At 37.3% G+C, this 11,017-nt stretch overlaps 1 protein-coding gene across 1 annotated transcript; it reads left to right on the top strand.

Annotated features, from left to right (window-relative positions):
- The first annotated feature begins 432 nt into the window (after positions 1–432).
- On the top strand, positions 433–10,947 carry LOC145217476 (UV radiation resistance-associated gene protein-like). Its single transcript, XM_080084751.1, has 15 exons — positions 433–659; positions 1,612–1,771; positions 2,693–2,785; positions 3,083–3,180; positions 3,888–4,060; positions 4,305–4,410; positions 4,482–4,608; positions 5,164–5,350; positions 5,604–5,671; positions 6,087–6,252; positions 6,794–6,970; positions 7,562–7,647; positions 8,268–8,383; positions 9,036–9,191; positions 10,078–10,947. The coding sequence occupies exons 1-15, from the start codon at positions 588–590 to the stop codon at positions 10,498–10,500; spliced, it is 2,208 nt and encodes a 735-aa protein (XP_079940877.1). The 5' UTR covers positions 433–587; the 3' UTR covers positions 10,501–10,947.
- Positions 10,948–11,017: the final 70 nt, after the last annotated feature.

Raw genomic sequence — 11,017 nt, 5'->3', positions numbered from 1 at the left:
ATCACTCACTTTAAGCGCCGCCCTATCAGTCAGGCTTCAGTGAATGTTTATGATCACGCACCATTGATTTTACAGCTTCCGGAAATTTGAATGAAATCGTTTATAAAAATAAACCATTTCATTTCCTTTTGTTGCTGAAACTAAAATACAGTTTTAAATGTCATAATATTATCACAAACGAGAAGTTAAACCTGTAACTAAAAAAATGAAAAAGCTCTGAAAAATTGTTTAAAAAAATTTAAAGAAAAATTGACTCAAAAATTTAGTAGTTCAAAATTACTGTTTTATTTTAATTTAAAGAAATAAAAGTTTCTTTTGAATCGTAAAATCATTTTATGCAATATTTTGCTTTCTCTCATGCGATAATATTTAATACTATGATCGCAAAGTATTTTTGTTGCAACTAATCGAATTTATTATTTACTTCCAAGACGAAATAAAAAAGTTATTTAAGTTGTTTTGTGTCAAATAAGTGCTTTTTTGGGCAGGAATTTTGTTAAATTTACTGAATCACAGTTTAATTTACGATGTGAAGTTCAAGTTTCGCTGGAAAACAACCGTAAATGGGATTTATTTTAGTTTGAAACATGAAGCAACAAGATGACGACACCGGGATTACATTTCAGGCTTCCAACCAGAAGATTTGTGTTTTGCAGCAGGTAAGCTTTTTACTCTAGAATGCAATCATTTTTGCATGTTTAATTGCGAGTGCAACATCAATTTAAAATGCACAATCTTTATTTAAAACTTTTTCTTCTGGCACCAGAAACTATCTAACATAGGGTTTCTTTGGGTGGTTTCTTTTTCTGTTGAACCCCACCCTCTTTCCCTAACACGGGTGGTTAGCTTTTAGGTCCCAACTTGACTGGTTCCACCAACGTTGCCCCCCCAGTCTCGATGTCCAAATGCGCCAACCTCACCCTCTGATGTGATAATGCTTTTAGTAACGGTGTAGCTGCAGTGCATTTATCATCTTTCCACAAATTATGCCCTCAATTTTGTCCTGTTTTTTAACGTCCCAACATTGCACAGCTATTTCCTACTCGGTTAATATTTTAGTGCAATTGTGCTGCTACGATTTGTATTCCCGGCGAACTCTACTCAACTGAAAATGCCGCTAAAATTGCAGCGCGTGTAGCCATTATCCACTAACTGTACCCTAGACTTTTTTGCATAAATTTGTTTGCACATCGCACAACTATTTCCAGCTCAGTTGTTGTTTAATGCAAATGTATCACTACGTTTTTACAAATAAACTCAACTAAAATGAAGTCAAAAAAATTTTTGCTTTAAATTTCCTTACTTTTTACCCAATTTCTTAACGATAATTTTATTTCACGTTTTATAGTGCATTAGGTAAGGTTTGTATAAATATTTTGTTCAAAGCAGTAAATGACTTCTTTAGCATTTGTTTTTTTCAGTAATTATTTTATTCCAAGATAACATTATGCACAACTGCCTGAAAAAATAACTAAAAGAAGTAACAATTTGGTCTGAAAAAAATCGGTTCTTGTTAAATAAAAGTTCCCATATATATATATATATATATATATATATATATATATATATATATTATACTTGTTTTGTAAATGTCATTAATTGTTTTTTCAGCGTCGTCTGCGTAATGTGACAACGGTAGCAATTCGAAACTTGACGATAGCACTTCAACACCACCATGATTATGCAAATGTTCCACAAAACAACGAACCACTTTTATATTTTTCTATTCATTCTTCAAATCCTGACCAATTGTCAGGAAATGCTCTTGGCAGTAAGTAAACACTAATTAGATATATAAGCTAATGCTGCCGGGCATAATATCAAGTTTGTAGAGCTCTTCTGGCAAATGTAATTTTATTCCGACGTTTCGACGTTACAAACTTGAAACACTAATTAGGTTTTTAAAATTTTGTGAAAATTACACAAATTTTATGGTCAATCGGTTGCGTGGTATCTGACCCTCTGACAGGCAGCACACTTAATGACGATCACTGTTTCTTCCCAGTACACCTCTAAATATGGGAACAGGTTTCCAAAGACACAAAATCAGTCGATAATACTCCAAAAATATATATTTCACCTATTGGCATCGTTACACAAATTTTATGGTCAATCGGTTGCGTGGTATCTGACCCTCTGACAGGCAGCACACTTAATGACGATCACTGTTTCTTCCCAGTACACCTCTAAATATGGGAACAGGTTTCCAAAGACACAAAATCAGTCGATAATACTCCAAAAATATATATTTCACCTATTGGCATCGTCAGTTTCTCATTCAAATGGAATCGTAACAGACCAAAAATGGAATTGAATCAATAAAAAAACTATTTGAATAAGAAACTAACGATACCAATAGGCGGAATATATATTTTCTTGAGTATTATCGACTGATTCTGTATCTTTGGCAACCTGTTTCCATATTTACAGTTATTCTGTTTCAGTTTCAGTTTTCAACCTATTCAGACGAAACAGTGTGGTTTGAATTAATTTAAATTGATACACTCAATAAATAAACAAGCAAGCTTATGTGAGACCTCATAGGTCGAAACCATGTGCACTGTCTAAAGCTTAAGTTGTTTGCAAAAATATCCCAAATAATATGTTTTAGATTTGGTTGAGTTTACATATTCTTAATACTTGTTGACTGTTTACAAGACATGACCACATATTTGTTTGTTTTGTGTTCCAGGTATTATTTACAGTAGCGACAAGGTTCGATACAGTAACAATCCAACTTGGTCCTCATTTAAACTTTCTGCAGGAAATAGTTCGAATGTCACAGGTTTGTACTTCACCTAATCACATGTGTAATAAAATGTTTTTGTTACTGAAAAATTGGAAATGCTGCTTTAATATGTTGGTTTCCTAACCAGCTTCGTGTAGTCAACCATAGCACTTGTTCCATGCACGACTTTGCAAGCTTAAAGCAGGTTTCCTAACGAGCTTCGTGCAGTCAACCATAGCGCTTGTTACATGCATCGCTTAGCATTTTTCATTGCTTAGCGAATCCCTACATGCAACAAGCGTTAGTCTCTACACCCATATCATCAGCCAACATTATGTGCATTTGTTTGTACAGAATTTACCGTCCGTCTATGGATTTTGCAAGGCAGTACTTCTTTACCTGCACTGCAATGGAGTATGTCCACATCTCAGTTATGTTATGTAGGGGACAGAGTAAGTGTTTTCTTGTCAAAATACTGATTGAAATCATATGAAGGTTTTTTATTCTTAAACTGTTTTTAATAGATAAGCTGCAGACAGTACACACTGTTTCGACCTATAAGGTCTCATCAGTGCAGCTGGTGACAAGAGATTGGCCGTATCAATCTTATAGGTTGAAACAATGTGCACTGTCTGCAGCTTATCATTCATTGGTTTAATGCTTTTACATTGTTTTTAATTGTTTTGTCAAAATGTTCCCATATGCTGCAGATGCAGTTTTTTTCAATTATCTTTAATATTCGCTGGAGCACAAAACTACCCAAATGCTTGTGTATAGAGAGAATACATGAAATTAGAGACATTTCAACAATCATTGTTGTCTTTATTAGTATAAAAACCATGTATTCAGTACACAACCAGTGGTGGGATTCAGATTTTTTGTCAGTCGGTTCCATCACAAAAGTCATATTTTTCAGCCAGTTCTGTTACAAAAAGTCCATTGTCAGTAACCAGTAATGCTAACTGGTTCGCTGATCTTGTAAAATTTCGTGAGACGGTTTTATAGAACCACTGCGAACCGGCTGAATCCCACCACTGCGTATAACTTATCTGACAGCTTTGTTTAGTCTATCACGCTATTTTTTGTCTGTTGTACCTTATTTTTAACTGTGTTTTTTGCCACTAAATAAGCAAACACTTTTTGTATCTTTGCTTTCCAGTTATACAATGACAAAGTTTCGTTCCATTCCAACACTGTTGTCCTCAGAATCGATCGATGGTTTTATACAAACCAAAACATGGTCACAATCGCCGATGATTTTGAGAAATCGATACTGAGTGTTGCCGATTATGCCGATGTTCGAAAGTCTTTTAGTGTTTCTGAATTTCAAAAGTAAGATACCAACTTTTGTGACACAAATTTTGCTGAATGGTTGATCCAATTATGCTTTTAGTTAATGTAATACACTTGCAATCGTAAGTGGTTTTAACCCAAGCTTGGCTTCTAAGATGACCCAGTGGTAAGTGCAACCGCCTTGCAATCGTAAAGTTGATGGTTCTAATTCCAATCACTGCCTCAAAAATATATTTGAAAATTAAATTGATTTGGGATGTTAAAAATTGCTTGTGTTTTTTAGAATTATTTCTTGCCAAGAATCAATTATGCAAAAAAGAAAATCACTGCAAGACACAAGAAAGACGATTCAAAAATTTCAAGAAAAAGCAAAAAAACACAATGATATGGTAAGAAATGGGTTTGATTCATTCATGTATAGTTATTAAAAAGTTACCAAAAACAAAATATTTTTTGGCAGAAAGTTGAATTGGAAAATTTGCAACACAAAATCAATCATCTGCGACAGTTACTGAAGCGCGAAAAGTCGATTCAAACCATCGAAAGAAGATCGGCTGATAAGAAAAAGTTGGAATTAAAACAGCAAGGTGAAAAAACAAATTGTTTTATTCGCTGTGAAATATATTTTAGCCAACCATACATAATTTTTATAAGATACATTTTTGTGCAGTCAACCATAGCACTTGGTACATGCACGACTTTGCACGTTTAAAGCAGGTTTCCTAACGAGCTTCGTGCAGTCAACCATAGCGCTTGTTACATGCACGACTTTGCAAGCTTAAAGCGGGTTTCCTAACGAGCTTCGTGCAGTCAACCATAGCGCTTGTTACAAGCATGACTTTGCAAGCTTAAAGCGGGTTTTCTAACGAGCTTCGTGCAGTCAACCATAGCGCTTGTTACATGCACGACTTTGCAAGCTTGAAGCGGGTTTTCTAACGAGCTTCGTGCGGTCAACCATAGCGCTTGTTACATGCACGACTTTGCAAGCTTAAAACGGGTTTCCTAACGAGCCTATAGTTGTATAGTCAAGTATAGCAAACTATAGCGTGTTTACCTATGTTTAAAATATGCCACTTACAAAATTTGTCTGTTTTTGTGCTGAAACACTTGTGTACTTCAGTGATAAAAATGTTTTTCTGTAGAAACCGACCTTGCAGTTAAATCGGATGAGCTGAAAGCCGACCGTTTGAAACATCGTGAGTTTTACGACAATTACATCGCCACGAGAGAAAAAATTGCTCAATCTGGGTCGCAACTTGGAGTTAGACGAAAAAATATTTTGTCCGAGTTATCACAAATATTTCCAATTTCTCAAGTCATAAAACTCAAGTAAGACATGTTTACAGCATTTTATGTCATTGTTTTTTTTTTTTTTTTTTTTTTGGGGGGGGGGGGGGAATGAAAAATATGTTTCAATTATTTTTCCTTTTGTCTACAAATTTTGCATTTTGAATTTAAAAACTATTTTGCTGCTTCACGAATAAAATTTTGTAAAGAGTAAAATTTTAATAGAACATTAATTGTATTGTTTTAAAATCCTATGGTATTTTACACGGATACTAAATCTCCATTTGTTTTACAGAAGTGAAAACAATTCCAATTTTTATTCCATTAGTGGAGCAATCTTGCCTGACTCCGAACATCTCCACAGTAAGTTCAAAATTTTAACAAGCTTCTTTTAATTATATAACCACAATATTTTTTCATCTAATAATACAGGGCATGTGTTCCAAGGTTGGCATGTCTGTGTTTTTTCTTGGCCTGCCAACCGATTTTCGTGTTTTTATTGAAGTAACAATTTCACCTGTTACACTGCTTGTTTATAGTTTTTATCAAGTCATTGTCTTAAAATTCAGCCTTACATACACAAAATACTCTGCTTTCTCTTTATTATTGATATCAGCTGGCACGAACCACTATTATTAAGAAAAACTCTACCTGACATTCAAATATGCGATTTAGGTCTTATGCAGTAATAGAAGTTAGTTTGCAGTTCGTGTGCCTAACAAAAAATAATAATTCAAAAATTACAAGTTTGAAAATAGTTTTTTTTTATAATTTTCAGACCGAGAAGATACTCAGACGTCGGTTGCGCTTGACTTCACGGCACAACTTTTATCTATGATGTCACTATTCCTTCTCGTTCCGCTTCGCTACCCGATCGTCCACAAGGGTGCAAATTTAATGATTTTGGATCATGTGACAGAAAAACTGAGCGAAAAGGACCGATTGTAAGTAACTAAGGGTGCAACAATAAATAAGTGAGCTGTAGATTAAGGTTGTATTCCTATTGGGGATGGGCCGAGCCGAGCCAGAACCCGAGTACTCGGCATCGCTGTTTTTGATTCTCGGTGCTCGGCCGAGCAGTTGCACAAACTGACCCGAGCATTATATTTGCATATTCATACCCTGCTAACATACGAAACTAGTATTCGAAATGGTATCCAAGAACATAAATGACTGTTTTTTGAGCCCGTTTAAAAGTGGAAAAACGCCTACTTCTGGGGCCTGTACGGCTTAATGCACTGCTGGTAATGCGAGGGACCTTGGAAAGCTACAAAACTAGCAGGATATTGGGAATGTTTGTGATGTCACAATGCCCAAACTGAAGCACCGTTAGATGACTGCGTTAGCTCATACAGCCTATCTCTTGTCACCAGCTGCACTGATGAGACCGTCTAGGTCAAAACAATGTGCACTGTCTGCAGCTTAAAGTTATCAACTTTTAGGCAAAAACCAAAACAATCTAATGAAGCTGTTTTGTTTCTGTAGGTTTCCTTTGTATGTGAAAGGCAACAAAGACCGTTTTCTTTTCGAATATGGCGTGTTCTTGTTGAACAAAAATGTTGCACAGCTCCGGTATTATTTCGGTATGGGTACATCTGACCTTCGTATGACCTTGAAAAATATTCACTCCCTACTGGTGGAAAGATTAGGAGCAAAATCAATGTAAGTTAAAATAGTAAACAAAAATATTTTTAATAAATCAACAAAATTATTGTTTTAAACTACAGGTGTTGTGTTGCGGGATTGGGACAAATTGTGATTTCATAAAACCAAGCAAAAAAATACCCTAAAATGCATTTGGATTAGGGATGCGCCGAGCCGAGCTGTTTTTGATGCTCGGTGCTCGGCCGAGCAGTTGCACAAACTGACCCGAGCATTAAGTTTGAATATTCATGCCCTGCTAACATACGAAACTAGTGTTTGAAAGGGTGTATATGAACAAAAACAAATGAGTTTTCAAATGTATTAGATGGTGGAAAAACGTGTACTTCTGAGCCCTGCACAGCCTAATACACCGTTGGTGACGTAAGATACCTTGCAGAGCTAAAACGCAGAAAGGGGATTTTGTGTGACGTCATAATGCACCGAGCGTGCTCGGTCGACGCCGAACATTAACGTGAGATGCTCGGTGCTCGACCAAACAGAACATTTGCAGTTTTGGCACATCCCTAATTTAGATCTTTATGTTTGGTTAATTAATAAGTGGAGGATGTAAGAATAAGAATAGTTGGCAATCAACGTTTTCTTTTACAGATTTCATTCGGCACCGATCCCGATTTCAGTTTCTGAACAGGACAAGCTACGAACCGGATCAGATTCAAAATCCCCTTCAACTTCAAGTAGGCAGATTTTGTTTAAAATAATGAGTAAAATAAAAGATGTATGAATAATTGTTGTTGGGCAAAAATCTGTTCAATTGCATATGGATTGTAAATCCTATAGAACGTTTGTGATTAAACAATTCTGAATAACTGCATTATAAATTATGGGTCCCCTTCCCTCTTTTTTTCTGTCTAACGCTGGTTTGTGAGACGCGTTTGGTCAAGAAAGAGTGCTTCAAATTTATTCATATTTACAGAGATGTTAGTTAATATTCTAAATTTGATCCTCCTGAAGTTTGACCCCGATTGACCCAGCAGTTTACCCACATGCCCCCGAAACGTAAAGTTTTTAACGCTGGTTTGTAACGCTCGTTTGGCAGTATAAATTTTATTGTAGGAAATATGAAAAACATAAAATTGAAACAACTTTTTATTTTGTTCCCAAGAGTTTTTTTCTGTGTTAGGATTCAGCAATTTAAACAGATTTATGTACAAAGTATTTTTTGCTGTAATATGATTGTTTACATTCCATAATGCCACCTTTTAAAACAGTAAATATTAGTATGCAAATAAAAATTATAAAAACAAATGTTTTTTAACATTTAAATTACCAACATTTCTATTTTTTTATCACACAGATGGCAACTTATCTTCAATTCCCCATATTTTACCAACGTTAAATGTCCCTGTGACACCCCAACATCAATTCAACAAAATTCAAACCAAAGATGCTTCACCGAGAAAAATGGCGCAGGTAAATAGATTCTGTTTGAAATTTTGCGATGTCTAAATATTATGTAAAAGGCAACTTAGAAAAATAGCCTACATTCAGTGTACACTATAACCAGTGGTGGGTTTCACATTTTTTGTCAGTCATTTCTATCACAAAAATCATATTTTTCAGCCGGTTCTATCACAAAACTCGTATTTTTTAGAAAGTTCTATCACAAAACTCGTATTTTTCAGCCGGTTCTATCACAAAACTCGTATTTTTCAGCCGGTTCTATCACAAAACTCGTATTTTTCAGCCGGTTCTATCACAAAAGTCATATTTTTCAGCCGGTTCTATCACAAAAGTCGTATTTTTCAGCCGGTTCTATCACACAAGTCATATTTTTCAGCCGGTTCTATCACAAAAGTCATGTTTTTCAGCCGGTTCTGTTACAAAAAGTCCATTGACAGTAACCAGTAATGCTAACCGGTTTGCTGATCTCATAAAATTTCGTGAGACGGTTCTATAGAACCGGTGCGAACCGGCTGAATCCCACCACTGCGTGTCTATCTTAAGGTCTTTTTACCAAACAAACGTACACTTGGTGTATTATTTACGCTGAAAAAAAATACAACGTAACTGTTACGTCATACACACCTGTTGTGACGTAATAAACACGTCATTCTTTTCGCAGAGAGTGGAACATCGTAACAGCGAGCTCTCTTCACTCAGGGGGGAGTTATTCGGTACGGGAAACCCCCCTCGTAACCCCACTTCGGTCGAAAGGGGGGTCGACTTATTTGTGGGTGAACCAGAACAAGGTCACGAAGAGGTCACTTCGGATTTCAGGGTAAATCTTTTGGTGACGTAGCAAGATTCAATATATTGTAAGTGTTAAACCAGAGTGACCGGGTTCGGGCTTCACTTTACACTCTGTGTCACTACTTTTTCGAATAAATTTTAATAGCTAAGTAGCCAGTTTCTGGACCTGACCTAATGTCAAAAAGCCCTAAAACGCCTTGTTCCTGACCAATTGTATATTGTGTTTGTTGTCGTGGTCTTTTCTAAGGCTTCAAGTATTGGCCTGTCAATCAAACTTTCGGGCCTAAACGGGCTTCTCAAAAACGATTCGGGTTCGGGTCGCGTTCGGGCTCCAATTTCAGGCCCGTTTACAACTCAGAAACAATTCAAGTTTTGCAATGACCTCTATTGCCATGTGCGAATGCTTGGTGACCGGCTGATTCGGTATGGCGCCTTCAATGGGCCTGGCGTACTGTGATTTCTATATGAGTGTGCCGTGATCGCTGGTCAGCAAGGACGCTTTAGGGCTGATCCCAGCAGCTATTCATGTATGATACTGGTCGAACTGGCGATCCCCTACTACGAAGCTGACATGTGCAGCATACGAGGCAGGCAACCGTGCTTGTGATTCGACTTTCGGCGGATTCACCACTGAGACTGTGTAGCTCAGTTGGTAGAGCGCGAGTCCCAGAAAGACTCCTGTAGTGGGTTCGAATCCCACCGCAGTCTAGATTTCTATTGTCATATTGTGGTGAATGCTTGGTGACCGGCTGATCCAGTACAACTCCCTCAATAAGCCTGACGTACTATAATATATAAAATGAGTGTGTTGTGATCGCTGGTCTGCATCGACGCTCCAGGGCTGATCCCAGTTATGTTTCTATTATCTCAAAATCTCCCAGCAGTTAACATTTCAAATATCTTATTATTTTCAGTCTGACATCAACAAAGACTCAATAGATTCGATTGTTCCTTCTACGAAACCTCATCGCTCCCATTTAACCGGTTTAGAGGAGGTAGGACGGCCTCAAACCTCAAAAAACGAAACCAAATCGTCCAAACTCAAGCACGCCACCGCGCGGGCAGAATTACTCGGTCGCAAATCCGCCGGGTGGAGCAAGAGATCCAACTCTTCGGCCAGCTCGGATTCGGCGCGCAGCGAGTCACGTGACGAGAGGGCCGCGTCACTGGGCGATGACGTCACAACCGAGGTGGTTCCCCGCACTCGGGAAAGTTTGCCGTACATGAGCGCGATTGGTTCATCTGGTCACATGAACGGAGCGAATTTCCTATTGGACGGCAATGACCACGTGACTGTAGCGGACCAATCACAAGACGAGGAGCTGGATTTGTGCTGATTTTAGTTTTAATTTTGATGTTCCGGCGCTTTTCAGTGATTTTTGAGTAAAAATGTGCGTTTATGAGGTTCGTGGTTCTAACCCCACCTCGCGACTTTCTTTTTTTGTCAAAACTAAACCATTGTAAGTTTGGAAAACCCTTTCAGCACCAAGCGGACCAACAGTACCGCGCAAGGCATGAGGTTAACGCGTACCACCTTCAACTTTTTGCTGCGTCATCTAATGTGCAATTTACGTATTTTTTAAACTCGAACTGTGCAATGACGTCATTGGTTGCTTGGTAACGTCCCTGTGTATGATTTCTGTTTGTGGGTACGTCATGTATTCCAGTGTTATAGCGGAAAGTTTTACCAAAAAATGATTTAAGATGACGTCATTTAACTGTAATGTCACGAATATGACGTCAAACACTTGGTATTTCGTTTAATTTTCGTTTTCTTTTTTCAAGTTCCCTGGAAGTAAATTTTCCACAGTATGTTATTTCTTCAAGCGATGTGATAATAAAGATCGCCGAATA

The sequence above is a fragment of the Phallusia mammillata genome, chromosome 3 (assembly GCF_965637545.1).
Source record: "Phallusia mammillata chromosome 3, kaPhaMamm4.hap1.1, whole genome shotgun sequence".
Taxonomy (NCBI): Eukaryota; Metazoa; Chordata; class Ascidiacea; order Phlebobranchia; family Ascidiidae; genus Phallusia; species Phallusia mammillata.
Note: the sequence above shows the minus strand (reverse complement) of the source record. Positions and strands in the feature narration are given on the sequence as shown.